Below are 22,388 nucleotides of genomic sequence, written 5' to 3'. Positions count from 1 at the left end.
TAGGATCTACAGATTTTTTAAGGTTTCTCATGTGTCCTTTTGAAGGAAGATTTTAGTATATTGTAGTACTTGATGCATATACAATATTTCTAACAAAACCAAGCATAGAGGTCCTCTTGCTATGAGGAGTATCCACCCGAAAAACACTGAAATTGAGTCCTGATCTTCAGCACTAAAATTTTAAGTTTGGGAAAACCCAGCCTCTTTCATAGTTTTACTTCCAAACGTTCCAAACACTTAAGATCATGAGGGAGGAATAATTTTGCAGCATTATCACATCCAATGTCAAGGCAAAGGCAAATATCTTGTAAGTTCAGCAGATCATAGTGATTGTGCCTCATCTGGAGCCCCAAGACTCGACCAACCTTCTAGTTAGGATGTCAATTAAAATGCATTTTACTCATTAATTGTGGTATTATTCAAAAAGGGGTATTTTAATGCTTCTTGAGGTGATGGCTTGCCCCTCAAACAGAATTTAAAACCCACAAAACATAAATTCATTTAGCCATCAAAAGTTCTGATGAAACAAGATTCCTTTCTATATATGTAGTAAGCATGCAAGTACATATATTTATGCATATATTCAAAACGAGTATTAAAACACTTTCTTGTGCTCATGTCTCACACATGTCTTTTTCCAAAAAGAAGGTTCAAAACAGAATTTCTAAAACCACAAACCATATGTTCATTTTAGTTGTCAAAAGTTTGCAGAAACATGAGCTCTTTCCATATATGTATGTGCACAGCATGCTTAGGTAGAATATATGTGTTTATGCATATAACACCATAAACAAGGAAAGGAGCCATCAACTAGCTTACTTCTTTAACCCAAAGAGTCAATCATCAATCCTCACATACAAGTAGAATATAAACAAAATATGTTTGGGTACTGGTCACTGATCAAAGAAAAAAGTATGCCAGGATTGGGCATGACAAGCCAAAAATCCAAATTAGACTGAAGCTGCTCACTTTGCACACTTTACAAATAGAGGTTTAAACAAGACAACTTCAACATGCATGTTATTTTAGGAACCAAATTTTTGTAAACTGGGCATCTTGTGATACAGGGACCTAATATGTATGCTCATCACATTCTGCATCCTCATTAATTCTTTTAGATTTAAATAGATACTGCACATTTCTTCAAGAATATCTCATACACAAGACGATATGGCTGCGCTCTACCCAACTTAGAACCCATAACCATCATGTCTCTCTCAATTTACCGCCAGGGTTATTGAAAGTTCAAGAACTATATTTTTTTTTGGGGGGAGGTGGGGGGTTATTTTATTTTTATTCAGAAAATACTATACCTTCAGTTCCAAAATTAGTAAAAGGAGCGGTCAGTTTCAGAAAATTTTTGAAGAAACACAGGCAATTTCATAAAAAATCTAGACACTGCTTTCTCAATTGAACAATTCAGAAAACAATCCCAAGAAAGAAAAGGTTTTAGTACTAGATGGAGATCTTGGATGAGGGGATATTTGTCCTCAATAAGTTTTGCAGTTTTAGCGAATGGAAATGCCAAGGGATGGTTTAATGCAATCAGAGGCTTAAGGCCAGGAGATCCTCTTTTTCCTTTCCTTTCACCATCATAGTAGATGTTTTAAGCAGGATGTTTATTAAGAGCAGAGGATAGTGGTATCCTAGAAGGCTTCCTAGTGGAGAGAAGCAGAACTAAGGTGACTAATTTGCAATTTTCAAACATTATGTTTTTTTCTAATGCCAGAATGGAAGAGTTGCGAAATCTTAAAATCATTTTGTTAATTATTGGCTGCATTTCAAGACTTAAGATCAACCTAGACAAGAGTACATTGTCAAGAATCAATATGAGTCACGATCAAATGGCTAGATTCAAACTTTGTTAGATTGTAAAGTTTTTTATTAGCCTTTAACCTATTTGGGTCTTCCACTAGGAGGGGAATCCTAGAGCTAGAGTCTTTTGGGACCTGGTCACAGACAAAATTTTAAGAGTGGATGGGCGAAAACAAGCCTTTCTGTCTCCAGGTAAAAAAACAACTCTTTAGAAGAACTCTAATTCAGTCTTATTTGTCTCATATCCCTAGTTGTTTCCTTTCGTTGCACAAGATTCCATCCTCGGTGGCAACAAAAGTTGAAAAAATGCAAAGAGACTTTTTTTTGTCAAGGTTTGGGAAGGAAAAGAGAGATCATCTGATTAGCTGGACCCAAATCTACAAGTCTAAAAAGGAAGGCGGGTTGGGGTTCGAGAACATATCTTTGAGAAATAGGACCTCCTTAGGGAAGTGATTGTAAAGGTTTCCTAGGGAGAGTATTGCTCTATAACACAAGGTTATCTTGAGCATCTATGGGACACATCCAATTGGGATGTCAAAATTTCAGTTAGGTGGTCGCATCGATGCGCTTGGAAGGTCATTTCTCAGGGTTTTCATGTTTTCTATAATCATAACGGGTTTTTTGTCGAAAATGGGATAAAATCCATTTCTAGAAAGACTGGTGGTGAGGGAATCAACCTTTGGCCTCGCAATTTTTGAGTCTTTACAGAGTTTCATCAATTCAATTCTCTAGTTCATTTATCCTTAGACTCTCTCCCCCTTTTACTTGGGACTTCAACTTTCCAAAAAACCTCACCAATTCAAAGATAAAGGATCTAGAAACACTCATATCCATTGTAAATAGTGTTAACTTATCACCCTCATCCCCAACTGTGAGAGCTTGTTCATTATCACCCTCTAGTTTATTTATGGTCAAATCTTTCTTCCTAGTCTTGTCTAATTAATCAACTTTAGTTTTCTTCTCTCTTGCTAATTTCAAATTGAAATCAAAAGCCGCACCAAAGGGCAGGGCCTTTGCTTAGTTAGTGGCCAACAAGAAGGTTAATACCAATAACTTGCTTCAAATTAGAAGACTTTTCAAAGCCCTTAGCCTAGGTTGTTGTACTCTATGTAGGGGCATTGAAGAATTGATAAATCATATTTTCTTACATTATCCGATGACTTTGGAGACATGGCATAAGTTATTCAAACTAGCTAGTTTGGATTGGGTTCCTCAATATTAGTGGCATGTTCACCATTTCTTTTAAGGGCTTTGGGAGTACTGCTAAAGGCAAAGTTCTATGGCAAATTGCTTGTCTTATGTTGATTTGCACAATATGGTGGGAAAAAAAATATAAGGATCTTTGAAGACACATGGAGGACTTCCAAAACGTTATGGAACTTAGTTTATTTCCATTCATCCTTTTAGGCCTTTACTACCATAGATTTTAAGGGCATTCCTCTCAACATCATTCAACTTGATTGGATTTTGATATGTAGAACAAAAGAGTTAAAATAGCAATGTCGAGACATTTTGATGTATTTTGGTTTTTTTTTCCTTTGTTTTGATCAAGTTTTATATTTAGGGAAGGATTACTCATCCTTCTCTTGTATACTCTTTCAATGGAAATGGTTTTTGTTTCGGATAAAAAAAAAGGTTGAATGGTGTAACCTAAGCAATAATGGACTATTTAACACTAAAGACATTTGAGACATTGCATCCCCAATTGTAGATATATAAGGGGAAAATTGCCATTATGAATAACCTAAAGAGTTTTCACACATGACAAGGAATAGTAGGTAGTCCTGATCCAGCACAAACTGTGGTAGATGGAAAACATGCATATATCTATATATATATATAGATAGATAGATAGATAGGAAATCAGCTATATATCTTAGGTCGAACTTGTACTATATGCAAATCAGCTAAAATGGATGCTACTAAAATAGGAAATCTCATGCCCTATACACCTGTTCCACATGTGTATTATTATTATTATTGACAATTCATGAACCTGCAAGAATTCTTGGTAATCTATAATACATAGGACACTTTGGTCTATCAAATATCAGCATGTTGAATATCAAGATGACATGATAATATGAGCTTATTTTCAAATTCTACTTTAACACTTGAAGATATGATCATTTGTTGCAGAGAAAGGGGCTATACCTCCAGAAATTGTAGTCCCTAAGCATATACAGAACAGAATACCGGCTTTAGCAGTTGGAGCAATCACAAGAGGAAAGAAGTCTGAAGTTGGCCTTCCATCACCTTGTCCAGTGTGAACAAATCCATCTTGGAGGACGAGCCAAGCATCATAGATGGTTAAAGTGGCTTTCACTTGAGAATGTAGCGTAACCTGAAAGTAACATTGACCAAAGTGCATTCATAAACTATATAAATAAATCATCACATTAAAAGCCCAAAAGTATTTAATCACACTAATAGCTGTGAATTATTAAAAGTTCACATATTGAAATTGAGCACAAGTTGTTGGTAATGCAAGCGTAGACTGTATGTAATATAATATCTTAAAATTTCCAGCACTATAGAAGTGCTTATTTTGTTGTGTAATGGTATAAAATGTTGAAGAAGTTAAAAGAAAGGAAAGAAAGGAAAGAAAGGAAAGAAAGGAAAATATAGATCCTTGGTCACACCAAGGTTCTTAGGCCATCGCATCAAGATTCCTAGTCCATTACACCTAGAGTCTCATAAGCAATCATGTTTGGGAAGAAAACAGTAATACCATCAAAGGAAGAATATAGATGCTGAAAACTTTTATTAAGATTCTTGTTCTCCACTTTGAAAGATTATATAGATCTATATAGACCCCTTACAATCCTCTTCTCTAACACAAAAACTTTTCTAATTCCTTATCCTTCCTTTCAAGAATAGGAAAGATATAGGAAATGAATAATTATTCAGAAATTAAAAAACAGAAAATTTCCTAATAACAAGATTAAAAGAAATTGAAACTTGGTAAAAAGTAAACTCCTACCTAAAATAGTAACTTAACAAAAAACTCAACTAAAACTACGAAATGCTAAATTTACTAAACCGCTTATGTTGATATATTTCCCTTTTCTTTTATTAGTTTTCAATGGGCGCTTTCCATGTTGTTCCCCTCAAAACCATATGCATAAGCCTCATTGTTCTTCAGTTATAGATTAGTACCTAATAATAACCCTGGACAAATTGCAAACCAAGTGAGGCCAACAAACTCAACCCTGAATCAATTACTCAATTGCACTGATACTCTTGAAACAACAAATTTGTAGTTGTTTATCCTGTTTGATTTTTGTTCATCTCCAAGGAATGACCTTTAGTGGTTAATACTACAACCATTCTGTATGTCAACTAGACCTTGACATACAGGTGCAAGAATTAGCAATAAAAATAGTAAAATTTTACAAGGATTTATCACTTTACATTTTTTTTAATGACTATTCAACAGGCAAGGTGAGCAATTGCTTAAGCCTTAAATTCAGTATTAATGCTTTGTTTTTTTATAAGCTAGATTATGCGAAAACTTATCCCTCTTTCTCATTTATTCAACTCTTCTGAGTGATCGAAGCATAGGGTTTTGGTGCAGCAGAAGGTTTGTTCAAAACGAAACAGAAAAACACTCAAGAACAAACTCAAAGACCACAATAGGATCTAAAAATTAGGGAATAATTCTGAAAAACATATTGAACTCCTCTTTAACAATTACAATGAGCCTTTAAATAATGTTTGTAATGCAAAAATAAAGGAAATAACTGAAATAGGAAACTAGAAATAGGAAACCACGGTAATTGGAAACTAGGAAAACTAGGAAAGAAATAGGAAACTAATGATGAACCTAAAATAGAAACTAATAATGTAGAAAATAGAAACTAACCTAAAATAGAAACTAATGATGTAGGAAATAGAAACTAATAATCTAGAAGACTAAAAATAGAAACTAATGATGTAGGAAACTAAAAATAGAAACTAATGATGATTGTGTGCTGCATCAGGTTTTTAGTTGTGTTATGTTTGGCGATGGCCACTCTCAGTTAAACTTTGATTTACCAGCATTAACATCTCACTTTCCAAGCCATCTTTTGCCTTCTACCCAAGAAAGAACCATGTCACCCTAGGAGAGTTTCTGTAATCGAGGCAAAAATAATCTAAGGAATGCTAAATAAAGAGAACACCAACTAACATAAAATCCTACTTTTATCACACCCACCTCCTCTTTGCACAGAGCACACCTTTTGACTAATGACTAACCTCCTTTTTGGAGTTAATCCAAATTCAAGATCTTACCCCAACAAGCCTCCCAAGCCAAAAAGCTAGCCTTAGAAGGAATCCAAGAGTTTCAAATCATCACTAACAGAAAAGGGATGACACAATCTAGTTCCAAAAGAGAATACAAGGCTTTTACAGAGAACCTTCCTTTACGATACCCTTCCAAACTTACTTTATCCTCCTCCTCCCTATTTACTAACTATCCTTGGTTTTTAAACAAGAAATGCTCCACAATATCCAACTCTCAGTCATTCAGATTCCTTACAAAACAGAAATTCCAATCTCCTCCTTCCGCCCTCTGCTCCCATAAATTTGCTACCATGCCTCTTTTGATTTGGTTAGGGCAAACAATAATAGAAATATCACAATTAATGACTCCTCACTAGCCCATCTATCTTTCCAAAACATTACTCTACTCCCATCACTCACTGCATAGGAAACTCTCGTGTTAAAGAGATCTCACTCCTTACTCATGGCTTTCCATAATCCGACCCTGCAAGAGTGTCTCACCCCACACAGCAGCCACCCCCCTTCTTCCTCCCCGTGTTTCCCCCTTATGACCTTCTTCCAAAGCATTTCCATTTCACATGAATAATGCCAATACCATTTGCAAAGATGAGCTTTATTTAGCAAAGCGAAAGAAAGAACACCTACACCTATTCCTCCTTTCAAATTGGCCTTATATATAGTTGACCACTTCACCAAGCATGTTTTATTCTCTAAGGCACTTCCTTCCCAAAGAATTTTAGATGCCCAAACCTTATGTTTTAAATAGTTTTAGTTTCCTAAAATTGCAACTCATAGCAAACCAGGCAAAATTGTTTTAGCTAGCTTAAGATGAAAGGAGCATTTCTTTTCCTGGGACAAATACAGAAAAATCCTTAAAATTCATATTTCTAGTTGTTTTCTTTTCCTACCTCTTTTGATAATAACATAGAGCTTCATTGAATTCTATCTTATTTTCAATTTATCTAGTAAGAATCAAATCATATTTTGTATAACAAAAAGCATTTTATTATTTTCTTTTTGGGCTCTAATCCACATAACATTATGAATTTCTGTTTGCATTCACCTGATAAATCAAACACTGAAAATTGTTTCAACACCAGAAATTTTTAAAGATCAATCATCAGTTTATTTTTAGAAATCCTCAAGGAAAGTTCAACTCAAGATTGAGTTTTCACCAACCAGTGGTGTCTGACCCAAGCAACTTCCAATAGCCATAGTTTTCAAACACGTTTATTGTAAGGTCCTTCCCAATTACAATTTACAAAAAGGGGCTCCCCAGGATCCATGAAGGCTATTTTACCTATTCGATCAAGATCTTGTCATTTTAGATGTAAAGGATAGGTTCAAAACTAGTGAAAAAGAATTACAAATTTTACAGTATTCTAATCATTTAAATGATGCTAGAAATAAGCAGCCAGGCCTTGAGGTATTAGGATCTCAATATGCTACAAATAGAAATTAGAATACTAGTGCAAAGGTCTTGTGCATGAAAAATATGATAAAAATATTCAAGATCTTGGTCAGAGAATATGCCATCAACTCTCCTTCTATAATTTCTAAATCTTTTATGAACAAGTAAAATGTAGAGAACTTTAACAGCACAGGAAATCCTTACCTTAGGTAACCATTCAGCTGGCTTAGTCGAAGCTCACTTAATACTCTCTCTTTTGCTTAGAACTAAAATATTATATGTATATATATATATATATATAAACTCTTCTACTGCTTTTACCCTACCTATTTCTTTCAGTTCTTAGGTTATTTTGGATATAAAGCTTAAATTGCTATAAAATAAATTTTTGGGTCATGTCACTAAGATTGCTGACTCCATAAATGTAGTGTTCCTTAGGCAAAGAGAATTACAAAAAGACAGTAGCGAAAGTCAACCAGGACTACACAAGACTAAAGTACACTTTTGTGTTAAACTTTGAGCCCAAACTTAATTCATTTTGGGAAGTAGTCTTCAGGCCTCTAATGTTCATCATTGGTCTTTCTTTTTCTGATCAGAAAATAAAAATAATGAAGAGTTGAATCTTAGACAACTTTAAAGGCAGAGTACTAAGCGATTTTACTTATTAACCATTTCCTTCATACTAAAAAAGATACCAAGTATTTGTTTGATATAAAGTATACCATAAAAGATTCTGAGTTGCAGCTGACCAAGTTTCAGGGTTAATGTATTCATGCTTGAAATCTAGGCCTGAGCTCAGACTAGGCCCAAACTAGGCATGGCCCAAAAGTGCCAAGTAAGCCGAGTTCATGCCAGATGCCAAGCTAGCCTAATTTGCAGCCTAAAATGAATGGCAAAGCAAGACAACAAACACAGGTTGTACCTCTGAGCTCAGCCCAGATACCAATCTAGCCTAATTTGCAGCCTTAAATGAATAGCAAGACAACAAACATCCACTTTTCTCTGAATAAATTACTAAATGATAATAGGGTGCCAGGTCAAGATGATTATAGCATTCATCAGGGTGCCAAATTGTGAAGACACATTACCTGCAAAAGCAAAGTACCATCATTGCATTTATCTACAACTCGTGTGCTCACATGAAAAGGGTCAGTGAAATGAACAGCTAGAGTCCTGCACATTGATGTTGGTATTTCAAGGAGTCTGGAGAAATGAATAGCCAGTAACATATAATTTTGTAGTGGAATCTGGATGAATAATGAAAGAAAAACAATGCCTGTCAAATGTCTGGTTGAGGGATACTCCAAATTCAAGTTTCAAAGCGATTGTCCTCATGCCATCCACAATGCTTTGTCTCTGGGGAGTGACTGCCCATAAAACAAAGAATCATATTCACTGAATCGGTTAGGGGCTACACAAAATGTATAAATAGCATCAAGTCACAGACACTCATATCAAAACCATTAAATATTATTATTTTAACCTGAAGATGTTCCTCTCGCAAGCTTGTCACTGATAGCACTGATCGGGAACCAAATAACAGAAGTTATATTGCTAGCCCAGTCAGGCAACTCTATTCTACCATTTTGGAGAGTTAATTGCTTAAATTCTTCAATGACAACTGAAGAGTCTTTTTTTCTAGCTTGATCACAACTTTCCATGTCTGTAGCACTCTGTGATACATCAGAATGCCTCTCGATCTCAATGGGATGTGATTCCTCTATCTTCAGACCTGGACCAGTATCAATATACAGGACAGCACCTTTGAGGGAGTAGTTAATAGGCCTTACTATAATTCCAACCCACTGAGGCTCATTCATTAACAAAGCAGATGAAATTGCAGCGGCAAGATCAACCAGAGGTCTCGGTTTGGAAACCTAAATAAAAGAAAAACTCTATTAGATGGCTAAGTAAATAAGCAAGTATATACCACAGAAAAAACAGGCAACTGGATCTGCTATTGTAGGCAAGATGATTAATAAAAAATATGAAAAGAAAAAAGCAGCAACTGGATATATCATCATAAACAATAACTCTTCTTGTCATAATAGTTCATCATTATTATCACAATCCCAAGCTTCTTTTCCTTGTAACAATTTCTATAAACCTTTTTTTTTTTTTCCTGATAGGTAAATTTTTGTCACTTGGAACCTCCCACTAACCAAACCACCCCCCCACCCCCAACAAAATCCCTTTACCACTTGAGCCAAGTCCTCAAGGGCAACAATTTCTATAAGGCATAAAAACAATACCTTTAAGATAGGTCTTGCTGGCTTCTCATAACTCATAAAATCATCACTGTCTGCAGGGCCACCTTTAGAAAAGCTGTGGGACCTAAATCTCAATTGCCCAATCTGTCCTGTAAGAACCCCTAGGACATAGGAACCTGGTTTTTGTGGGGGCAGAGCAAGGGTGATGGTATTCCTCCCAGGCTTTAGTATAGGAGCAGCAGAGCTTCTTAATGCCTGAAATATCAGAGTTAACAATTGAGTCATTGAAAGCTACAAATGGTGCCAAAAACTGCTCTGTACGATGATGAGGATGAGGGACATCATATTCCCAAGAAAGCATACCTTAACACCTTCATCAACATTAAATATAGCTGCCAAAGTGAGACTCAGCACTTCTAGAGTTATATCATCAGGAAAGCCACTCCAAACAGTTACAGATAGAGTACCAGGATCCCCATCACACAGCTCCAATGGTGGCCCAGGATTGCCAGAAAACGTTATTAGTGAGGATACATCTAGGGGCACAGGGTGCTTCATTTCACTGTGTGCAAGGCGAACAACCTCTGACTGAAAAGCTTGACGTTCCTTGGTTGAGAATAAGCCTTTATCTAGCGACAGCAACCTCACACAAGATGATAGATAGCCAGCTTGATCATTGAGTATCTTCTGACACTCAGCTAACTTGGGAAGGACTTCAGCCAATAAATCTTGCCATCCTTCACCTGCATAAAGGGCGCAGACCTTCTCATATGACTTTGCAGCTAGATCAAAGTTTCCATGCCTATAACAGACAGCTGCAATTTCACCATCAAGAACAACTCCATGTCTTTTCCACCAGGAACGGTGGTAATTATCAGCAGCACCTTTTGTTAGCTCCAGATATTTTTTCTGCAATGACCAAAACATAGGATTGTGAAAGAGAGAAAGAGATAGATAGATAGATAGATAGATAGATAGATAGATAGAGAGAGAGAGAGAGAGAGAGAGAGAGAGAGAGAGAGAGAGAGAGAGAGAGAGTTTGCTGCAATGAACAAACTATTGTGAAAAAATGAGGGAAGTTTGCTGCAATGAACAAAGCATGGGATTGTGAAAAAATGAGACATACAGAGAGAGAGAGAGAGAGAGAGAGAGAGAGAGAGAGAGATTCAACCATCAAAGCATTCAAATCCACGCAGTACAGTTCTAGAAAGACAGTGATTAAAGGCTCAACAAGAACTCAAGGTCTTTTAAGCAATACCACTTCCACAGAGAATCCAACTTTTTTATTATATAAAATTTTATTATCATTCAAACCATTCACAGTATAGGTGCATGGGGATTTATATGGTTAAATAGAGTTCATCAAGTGTAGAATCTGAAAAAAAAATCGAAGGTAAGAGAATAAATTTCTTCCTTGATTTCAATTTATACATACCCACATATTTATACAAATATGCCTAACACAAAAAATAGAAACTTTCCTAACTTAATTCTATCAACCTTGATTACGAGATTGTCCTAATCCTCTCCTTAATTACAAAAATATACAGTTATAATATTTCCTAATTACATTCTTCCACATTCCCCCTCGAGTTAGTGAACATATGTTTTTCATTCCCAGCTTGGATACACTTACTTGAAATGTTGTACTACTTAAACCTTTGGTGAGTATATTTGCAAGTTGGCGGTTAGTAGATACATAAGAAGTACAAATCAACCCACTATCTAGTTTCTCCTTAATAAAATATTTGTCTATCTTTATATGCTTCGTTTGATCATGTTGCACTAGATTATGTGCACTACTAATTACAAATTTATTATCACAATAATCTCATTGAGTCATCTCATTCAATCTTCAAATCTTCCAAAATAATCTTCAACCATAGTCAATATTTTTAGAACTGGATCAGTCATCGAATCAGAAAAGTTACCGATTCACGATTAACCAATTGGACCGGTGGTTGAACTGCGGTTGAACTAGTGATGTCATAAATATATAATTTATATATTATTAAAATTAAAAATATTTATAAAAAATAAAAATGATTAATTTTATATAAATTTCAACGGTATTTCTTTTATTTGTTGAACTTTTTCACAATTTTTTTTTTACTAGTAAAAACACCTTATTAAAAATCAAAATTTTAATTTAAAATTAGAAATTAGAAATTTATTTTTAAATCATAAACATATTATAAAATCAAAAATTTATTTAAAATTTGATCAATTTCATAAATTTATTTAAAATCATAATGCTTTTTGTTTTCATTAATGTAAATTAAAATCACAAATTTTAAATATCAAAAAGTTAAAAAAATAAAAAATATAATAATGAAAATAAAGTAAATAAAACTTAAAAATATAAAGAAAATGCCAGAGAATATGCAATTCACGGACATCACCGTTGCGGCCGTAGGAATCTGCTTGCATCAGAGGCATCCTCGTTGGCATCGACAATGGTTGCAATAGCTGGAAGTGTAGCAACAGAGCTGGAAAAGGGCGGCGGATTAGGGCTTCAATGGGGGAAAAGGGGAGCTATACTGAGCAAAATGGGTGAGTACCATTACAACCGTTGGAATATGTCAGTGATGGCTATAGTTGCAACTAGAGGTGCAACAACAAAGCTAGAGAAGGGAAAGACAGCAAGTCAGGGCTTCAATGCGTGAAGGGGAAAGGGGGAGCTATACTAAGCAAAACGATGTTTCAATGCCTAACGCAACAAAATGATGTCATTTTGAGGAAGGTTATGAACCGTTGAATTCGTGAAAAACCGGCTGATTCAGTTGATTTCGACAGTTCATGACCGGTTCAAAGCCCTTCAGGTTCAATTGGCCAAACCAGATCAGAACAGTAACCGCCAACGATCGGACTAGCCGGTCCAGTCCAGTTTTTAAAATATTGACCATAGTAGTTCACAAACTCCTTAAGCCATTGCACAAAATTCTACTTCTCCACTAGACCTCGTCACCAAACTCTATTTCTTACTTCTCCATGTTACTAGATTTCTACCAAGAAAGGTACAATACCAAGTAACTGATCTTCTGTCAACCACAAATCTAACATAATTTGCATCTGTGTATGCTTCAAGTATTAGTCCTAAATTTCGTTTAAATAGGATGCCCTTTCCTGGAGACCCCTTGAGGTACTGTAGCACTTGGTTAGTAGCTTCCAAATGAAATTCTTTTGTATTGTGCATGAACTGGCTAATCACACTCACAACATATGCTATATTCAGTCTTATGTGAGAGAGATAAATGAGTCTTCCTAATAGACGTTGATATATCTTTCTATCTATCGCAACACCTTCCTCAACCTCTCCAAACTTATGATTAGGATCTATTGGTATGCTTGTTGGTTTACACACTAGTTTCCCTGTTTCCTTGAGAAGGTTCATTACATATTTCTACTAGGAAATAAAAATTCCCTATTTAGAATGTGCAACTTCAATTCCTAAGAAGTATTTCAACTTTCCTAACTCTTTAATCTCAAACTCCTCGGTCAAGCATTGCCTCAAAGTTTGTCTCTCCTTTTCATCATTTCCCATCACAATAATGTCGTCTACATATACTAGAAAAGTTGTAACTCTCTCTCAATCTGAATGTTTGATAAACAACATATGATCTCCTTGACTTTGTCTATATCTCATGTCTTTCATCACGTTAGCAAACCTTCCAAACCACGCCCTTGGAGACTACTTCAGCCTATATATCGCTTTCTTCAATTGACATATTTTTTTAGTGGTTAGATCACTTCCAAATCAATGAGAGACTTCCATATAAATCTCCTTTTCCAAATCTCCATTTAGAAATGCATTTTTGACATCGAACTGTTGTAGATCCCAATTATAATTTGCTACCAATGATAACAAAACTCTAATTGTGTTCATCTTGGCAACCAAGGCAAATGTCTCTAAATAATCCACGCCATATGTTTGAGTATATCCTTTAGTCACCAATTTTGCCTTGCATCTCTCTAATGTCTCATCTACTTTATACCTAATAGTATAGACCCACTTACATCCCACTAGTTTTTTTCTTGAAGGCAAATGTACTAACTCCCAAGTTTCATTTTTCTCCAGGGCCTCCATTTTGCATTCGTGGCTTGTCTCCAATTTTCATTAGATAAAGATTTAGATAGTGGTAGGAATATGAATATTGTTCAAACTTGTAAGAAAACTCTTATGAGATGGAGACAACCTTTCAAATGACACAACATGGGAAGTGGATACAAAAGATGTTTAGTACATTCCCTAGTTCCCTTCCTCATGGCAATAGGAAGGTTTTAGTGTATGAACTTTTCAACCTAAAATTCTAACTTAGTTTGTAAGGGAGGATGAGAGACTACTATCTCATTTCCAAAAGTCAGTTCAAATTCTTAGACTTGTATAAGTTGAGGAATTGCAGCTTTCTTCCTTGAGTACACTTTGCCAGTCATTTGATTCTTAGGAGTAGGCTCAATAGATGACTTGAATTCAGAGGAAGGTACAAATATTGGATCAAACACTTTAGAAACGTCGATACAATAAATGAAAGGTATGGATACTAGATTAAACACTTTAGGAGGGTTAATAGAGTCAATGAGAAAGAAATCAATAAAACAATAATCTTGTTCCTTGTCTTCCTCGATGGAATTTTCCCCCTGAAGATAAGGAGTGGGAAATTAAGATTCACTTTCATTGAAAGTAACATCAGCTGAGACAAAAAAAAGAAAAAAAAATGGATGGTGGATAGTAACACCTATTATATCCCTTTTGAGTTGATGAATATCCCACAAAAATACATTTGACTACTCTAAGGTCCAATTTTCCCTTGTTTGGACTCTGAACATGCACAAAGAACACACACCCAAATATCCTAGGAGTAGGATGGTTTGTGGTTCTCATATTAAGATAAAATGATGAGAGTATTTCTAGGGGACTTTTGAAACCTAGGATTCTATAAAGTAGCTGGTTTATGAGATGTGTGGGGTTAGAACAACTTCCCCCCAATAAGATTTAGGCACATGTTTTTGGAACAAAAAAATTCGTATTGTATCAAAGAGGTAACCATTTTTCTTCTCAACAACTCTATTTTATTGTGGGGCATTTACGCACTATGACTCATGGATTATACCTACATGATGAAAGTATGGAGTTAGGACTTGATTGAAATAATCTATGGCGTTATCTTATTGAAACCTCTTGATAGTGAGACCAAACTAGTTTTTTATCATGTTATGGAAATTTGGGAGAACAAAACTCACATCAGATTTGTGCTTAAGTAAAAAAGATCTAAGAGACCTTAGTATAATCATCGATGAAAGACACAAACTAACGTGCCCCAGATATATTTGGGATAGGGGAAGGACCCCAAATATTACTATGAATTAGATGGAAAGGCTCTAAACTTCTTTTATTATTGATTGACAAGGTTGAACGTCTGTAGTTGGCTAGTTCACATACCTCACAGTGAAAGCTCACAACATCTAATTTCCTAAATAGAGAAGGAAACAAGACTTGAAGAGTTCTAAATGACGGATGTCCAAACCTATGATGATGAAGCCAAATTTTTTCTTTAAAAAGGTGCGGCTCAAAAAGAAGAGACACAGATGATTTGCTTAGTGTCTCAAGGTAGTATAGCCCGTTCCAATCCTTAGCAAGTCCAATCATATTCCCCAAATGTTGGTCCTAAAATACACAATGAGTAGGATAAACAATTGCATCGCAATGCAAATATTGTATAAGCTTTTATATAGAAACAAGATTAGTAGACAACTTTGAAACATGAAGCACATTTCTAAGTGTTAGTATAAGACTAATTTAGATATCACCTACACCTGCGATGGTGGTTAATGAACCATCAATTGTGACTATTTTCCTACTAATTGGACAAAAGTTATAGTTGTTAAATTGATATGATGAATGAATAATGTGATTTGTGACACCTAAATTTATAACCCATGAGTTGGCAAAGGTTTCATTCGAGACTTTTAATCCAATAGGAATAGGAAACTTACCTAAAAGTACCAATGAGTAGGTACCTAAAGGTTTCTCAAGATTTCCCAACAAAACTCTCAATCTTTCAATCTCTTCCCAATTGAATCCACCTAGTTTCAGGGATCTTTTTTCAACTAGTTGAACAAAAGACAAGTGTGCTTGTCCAATATCCTTTTGTCGCCCCCCATTGTAACTAGTTGTCACTCCTTCATATTGAGTGGTGGTTTCTAATACCTTTGACAATTTTTTTTTTTTCTTTTTGGAAAATATGAAAAAGCTTTTTTAAAGTCAAATAACTCACTAAAAGGCTCAAATAACAGTGTAAGAGCTCTCATTGGTGCCGATGTGGGATAACTGTTGCCGCAACCCTGGTATCAAAGGTCCGACACTCTCAATGGTCACGGAAGTATGTTGGAGGTCCGACACTCTTGATTTTCAACAATATCTATAGTGCAAGGAACGCCTATAGTTGTTAGTTGCTCTTTGCGATGTACGTTTGCACCAACGGCAAGACCAAGAGACGGAGAAATCTTCACTTGCAACAATGGCAAGAAAGAGATTCAATGTGAGGCGAAGACGTCACGTGCAACGATTGTTGTCACTGGCAGAGACAATGACGATGGCATGATTTCTAATGAGTTTGCAAGGTGCGAGAGTGGAAGATTGAGGCAAAAAGAAGGCGATGGCGAGGAAAATCCAAGGGGGTGGCAACGAGGTGTGAGGATGGTAGTGACTGTGAGGGGTCCTCTTCACAATATTTATAGGCTATGCAAGTTGTGCCAAAGACAGCTAGAAGATGATGGTGACACTATCTCAGTGCAAGGGTGGGGATGAAGGTGACAACGCAATTTCTCTTGCACTAGAGGTGTGATAATGTGACGACATGATGAGTCTAATTGCTTTTGCGATCGGTTTTTTTTTCTTGTTTTTTTTTAGGCTTTGTCTGCAACAATGGCGTGATGCAAATGAGAGGCAAATTCTTAAGGCCGACAATGAATGTCAACTATGATCTCTGTTGAATATAATGTATGTATAGTATACTATCTTTCCTTGTTAATATAGGTCACATGTATGGTAGTTAGGACTCCTAGCCTTGTATATATATATCTCTCAATTGTAAGTAGAGATCAGATGAATGAAAATAAGGTTTTTCTCCTTTCTCTCTCTCTCTCTCTCTCTCTCAACATGGTATCAGAGCCAAAGGAGAAAACCTAATTTTTTTTTCTGTAACCAACAACTTGAGTATGACCTCTGTTCTCGTACAATACACCTTGGCCTGGTGTACTTTTGATATATCGAAGAATAATTGGAGGTAATCTAATATCTTGGAAGAGTAAGAAACAAGATGTAGTGGCCAGATCTAGCGCTGAAGCCGAGTATCGAGCTATGGCTTTGGCAACATGTGAACTCATATGGTTGAGACATCTTCTTCAGGAGTTGCGATTTGGAAAGGATGAACAGATGAAACTCATCTGTGATAACCAGGCCGCATTACATATTGCATCCAATCCAGTCTTTCATGAAAGGACCAAGCATATTGAAGTTGATTGTCATTTCATTAGAGAGAAGATCGCATCAGGATGTGTTGCTACAAGTTTTGTCAATTCAAATGATCAACTAGCAGACATCTTCACTAAATCTCTCAGAGGTCCTAGGATTAAATATATTTGTAACAAGCTTGGTGCATATGACGTATATGCTCCAGCTTGAGGGGGAGTGTTGAATATAATGTATGTATAGTATACTATCTTTCCTTGTTAATATAGGTCACATGTATGGTAGTTAGGACTCCTAGCCTTGTATATATATATCTCTCAATTGTAAGTAGAGATCAGATGAATGAAAATAAGGTTTTTCTCCTTTCTCTCTCTCTCTCTCTCTCTCTCAACAATCTCCTACTTGGCAATGAAGGCCGGAAAAATCTTCTCTTCCCAAATTTACGAGCCTAAGGCTCTAATACCATGTAGAATTTGAAGAAGAATTCGATGGTAAGAGAATAAATTTCTTCCTTGATTTCAATCTGTACATACCCACATATTTATACAAATATTCCTAGCACAAAAAATAGAAACTTTCCTAACCTAATTCTATCAAATCCCCTTGATTATGGGATTGTCCTTTGCCTCTCCTTAAGTACAAAAATATACATCTATAATCTTTCCTAATAACATTCTTCCACATCAAGTAAAGAAAATAAGACTAATAAGTAATGAGGATGAGAAACTGTTGAGAAGATATTCTGCAGGACTAGTAAACTACAGATCAAAGATGCTTTTCTTAATCAGAAATTTCAAACACACCCCCTGATGTGAATACCTCAAACTCCTCAACAGATAACAGAGATTTCCATAGATCAGTATCAGAAATTGTATTCTGCAAAGCATGCTCAGCAGCAACATAAATTTCTGCAAGTCTCATAGGTCGATCAATTGAGCTTTCAAAATTTATTGGCGAAGAATTAGTCCGTGTCATAGAGATTGCATGTACTTTTGATGATGGAGACATCCTTAAAGATGCATCTGAATCTGATCTGTCAGTATATATCAACTAGATAAGGACTCAAAACAATCTAAATCATAAAAATTTATTTAAAAAAAATGAAGTACTTAAAATATTTTAAAATCTCTTGATGATATAAAAGACTATTTTTAACACAAAAAAAAAAAAAAAAAAAAACCAAACTAGCACATATTTGGAGAATAAAAAAGTACTACATTTGATTCAACGTTAAATTTCCCTTACCCATCAACAAAAATTGGACGACCCTCAAACATTTCAACCATATTGCCAGCAGAAAGAGAAGCCCTTCGCCGATTAGCTTCACGCAAAAGTATAGAAGGTTCAAGAGGCAATGGTTTCCTCTGAATGCCGAAATGCTTGACTCTTGGAGTCGCTTGAAGAATCGTCTGCATGGCAGTGAACACAGATCTCATGAAATATATAACAACCAAGGTTTAGTAGAAAAAGACAACTTTGATAGAACCATGTTTCCAGCAATAAGTAGCAATACACCACAATAATAACAAATATTAATAACCTTAATCAACAAGTTAAATGAAACAAGAAAATGCACCTTGAATCATGGAAAAAGTCACATTATGATTAGTGATACTCTACTGTGGCAAAACATGTAACATTAACCTTTCTTTTATAGGCAAAACATGAAACCTTAACCTTAACCTTATAGAAATGATGAAGTTGACTATCACATAGTTAAAACAGTTAACTCCTTTCAGGATAGAGATGAGGATGACAACAAAAAGCATAGCACCCAATATGGATAATTGGATTGTGTAGTTTCAGATAACAAGGATGTAATTGTTGAGAACTCAAAGTTCAAGTTCAATAAAATGGTTGGTTTGTTCACTAATTAAGATCACCATGTAAGTCTGTTGGGTCTGGAGTATCAAGAAGGATTTCATCACGTGATTTTGGCACTATACCATAGAGGATTGATACCAGTTACAAACTAGTACTAAACCTAGATTATTATAGTGTGACCTAAAAAGCCAACCCCAAATAGTTAGGATGTGGCCTGTTGATTCTGATTCTGGACCTTGTTTTGGCACAAAGAAGAAATATGAGAAAAAACATTTATGCTGAAGATACTTCCCTGCTATATCCACTGCATGGATGAGGTTTTCATTAAATATGAATGCATTTAAACAGTTATCTTGCTAACTCCATTTCACATATTAAGTATTGAAAAACTTGCCTTTTCTTTCTCCAGCACCATGGATGAGGCATCAGGTGGAACTGGAGGCCAAACTGCGGGCATGGGCCAAGATAACATGCTGAGTGAAGCACTGATTGAAACAAAGGGAATATATATTTAAAAGATGGGTAAACAGTAAGAGAATTATAAAGCAAATGAAAATATCTTCTTCAGAACTTCAAAAAACAATTCATTTTGTGACCAAGAAATTTCTTTTAGTATAGTTTAACAAGCACCCAAATTCTGATAAGGTGTCAAGATTTGATTCACAAGAACTGAATTTCTACCTGTTGACAGGACTTCTTTCTATTTCAGTTCCATATCCAATTAAGTATGCAAGCCTCATGAACTGCCACATTCAGGATACATTTTATTAAACAGCATATTAGGTAGCAAACACCTAACAAATAAAAGAACAAGTTTGTATCAGACAACCACTGAGAACGGTGTGACCTACAAAATTAAAGCATCCATAAAAATGTCCACATGTCAAAAACAAGGTCTCTATAGAGCCTGGACCTTTTCTAAAACTCACAAGGTTTGTATAATCATTTACCTTTTCTAAAACTCCATTCTACTCTGTTCACTTTTAATGTCAGGTGCATCAGAAGGAAAAATATCATATGGGATTAAATATGAAGTTACCTGCTACTCATGAAATATATTGAAGTTTACCTTAACACGGCATAGTGAATAAAGGTTGCCCTGAATGCGGTAGAACTCCTTTTCTATATCAGGTGCCACAAATCCATCATTATAATGAGAAGCAGTAGCATTGATTAATGCCAAGCAAGCAGTTACTACCCAAACTTCACGCATGCAAAAAGGTAACATCCTCTGAAAATAACCCCAAGCAGAACCTCAAAAGAAGTAACAATAACATATGAAGCAAATACATTTAAGAACATGAATATCAAATACCTCATGAAGTGCTAATGCCTTTGAGAAGCTGATTATAAATGGATAGCCCCTTGATGCAACCTCAAAAGGACGGTTTAGCTTGAACAATAGCTGCATATTGTAACATATCACTGAGATGCAGTTCAAGCATAAAGATAGCAAAGATAGAATCCCTTACAAATGGGGGAACTGTTTCTAGTTTCAGAAAAATAAGAGAAGCCACAGGAAGTAGTCAAGTACAATTTTTTTATATCTGATTAAGAAAGCAACTTAAATCTACATTAACCAAACTAATTTAAATTGTTATTCTGCATAAATTCTTACTTTAACTTATCTTTAATATATATAACACATGATTTATAGAATTTTATCATTGTCATTACCTTCCAAGTGTATGGTATGATATTTCCTGGGGAAGGGATATTACTACAGCTATTTTGGCCACTTCCAGTGTTTCATTTCATACAAAAATCCTGGAGGCAGACAAAATACCCTAAAAAAACAACCTTTATTTGTTGGAGTTTCATCAAATAAGGGTTTGTCCTTGAATTGGTAAGGCAAGGCCACTTAACCAAGTATTTTTATTCTTGCAAAGATTTGTGGAAGACACTTAACAACCTCTTGTTAATTTATGGTACTTGGCAAGAGATTTGTCTCCAAACATTTGTGTCTGACACTTTTTGCATTTAAATATTTGTAGCCCAAAAAAATATAATATTGTTTTTGGAATTTTATTGTTTTTGTAATTCTATTAAATTTACAAAAGTGATGTTGCTTAGCAGGTCCTATCTGGAATTTTATGAAATTGGAAGCTGCAAGGATGACTTTTTTTTTTTTTGTTTTTTTTTATAGATAAAGAAGTATATATATTAAAGGGAGGCACCCAAAGAGCGACCAAAGTATACAGGATATATACACCGACCGCCCAAAGGTGAAACAGTGAAAAAAGAACTACATAACAAGAATGGCTATAACAACACCACCCTCAACAAGAGCCCAACCAATCAAAGAAGCTAACTAGAGTCGAAGGACCATCATCATCTTTTGAATCTTCCCACCCCTAATAACGCACTAGCCCAATAGACATCTTTTGAATCTTAGTTTCCTATAAACAAATCAAATCCACCTTTTGAGACTTAATCATAGACTTAATAACCTTCCTTTTGTCATTGTCATAGGCCCCTCTTAAATTTCAGGATAATATCCATACCTTCATTCACAACTTAAAAGTGTTGCCCCCACAAACCCCCTCATTCCCAAGTAGTTCACAAAACACTCAAAGTTTTTTAAGCTCCCTTTCAAACCTTTAAGGCATCAATTTTTTCCTCCTCCCACCAGTCACCTGCCCCTTTGCTCTTTTCTCTCTTTCATTCTTTTAAGCAATTTCAAAATCCCCCCCTCAAACCCCTTAGTCAACATGCCTAGGAAATGGCTAAACTTTGCCAAACAACTCGAGGACCAATAGTCCGAAACCCCTCCCACTTCCTCTAACAGCCCGCTAATCAAATCCCTCTCCATCAGTACCCCACCTCCTTCCTCAACAACTCCAAGCTCCAAACCAATTGAACCACCCATAGCCATCCCATCAAGCAAGATTACCCTCAATGGGTCAAGAATAGCATCTCCTTCCAATTCGCCCAAGCCATAGCAATCCCCAAATCTACTCTTGACAGCAGCCAAGAACCCTTCCAGCAAACCCCTCATGTGCTTTGGATCTAGAGGACCCCACACAAGGCCTTTATCTGCATGGGCTCAAAGCCACTAGAACCAACCAAGGCCAAGGCCTCAACCTTAGCCAGTTGGCCCGCAACTATAGGCCTGTTCCAAGCCCCACTTAGTGCTCCCAAGGGGAGTGTCTTACCCAGAACAACATTTTTTCCTCTAGCTACCCCCCCTCCATGATCCATGTGTAGTCCCTTTACAGAAGTTGTCAGAATCAATGTCTCCTCTTCCCTTCCTCTATCCATAAGAGCACAACATCCCATCCACTATGGACTGCAAGGTCGGCTGCAATTGTCTCATGCGAAAACCAGCTCGTGAACCACTCCCTCCCTCATCCCTAACCTCCATAGCCACACACCCACAACTTCTGCTCAT

The 22,388-nt window shown here is 35.9% G+C and overlaps 1 protein-coding gene across 1 annotated transcript in view; it reads right to left on the bottom strand.

Annotated features, from left to right (window-relative positions):
- The window catches only part of LOC100253761 (trafficking protein particle complex II-specific subunit 130 homolog), a 37,672-nt gene that overhangs the window by 1,909 nt on the left and 13,375 nt on the right, over positions 1 to 22,388 (bottom strand). Inside the window, exons 7-18 of the mRNA XM_002281885.5 lie at positions 20,313 to 20,402; positions 20,067 to 20,228; positions 19,679 to 19,740; positions 19,392 to 19,482; positions 18,419 to 18,582; positions 17,993 to 18,206; positions 10,066 to 10,611; positions 9,745 to 9,957; positions 8,976 to 9,369; positions 8,769 to 8,859; positions 8,581 to 8,665; positions 3,970 to 4,159 (exon numbers count right to left, since the gene is read on the bottom strand). Coding sequence (XP_002281921.2) covers positions 3,970 to 4,159; positions 8,581 to 8,665; positions 8,769 to 8,859; positions 8,976 to 9,369; positions 9,745 to 9,957; positions 10,066 to 10,611; positions 17,993 to 18,206; positions 18,419 to 18,582; positions 19,392 to 19,482; positions 19,679 to 19,740; positions 20,067 to 20,228; positions 20,313 to 20,402 — 2,302 coding nt within the window. The remainder of the gene's footprint in view (positions 1 to 3,969; positions 4,160 to 8,580; positions 8,666 to 8,768; positions 8,860 to 8,975; positions 9,370 to 9,744; positions 9,958 to 10,065; positions 10,612 to 17,992; positions 18,207 to 18,418; positions 18,583 to 19,391; positions 19,483 to 19,678; positions 19,741 to 20,066; positions 20,229 to 20,312; positions 20,403 to 22,388) is intronic.

The sequence above is a fragment of the Vitis vinifera genome, chromosome 19, assembly GCF_030704535.1.
Source record: "Vitis vinifera cultivar Pinot Noir 40024 chromosome 19, ASM3070453v1".
NCBI lineage: Eukaryota > Viridiplantae > Streptophyta > Magnoliopsida > Vitales > Vitaceae > Vitis > Vitis vinifera.
This window is presented reverse-complemented; position numbering and strand designations above follow the sequence as displayed.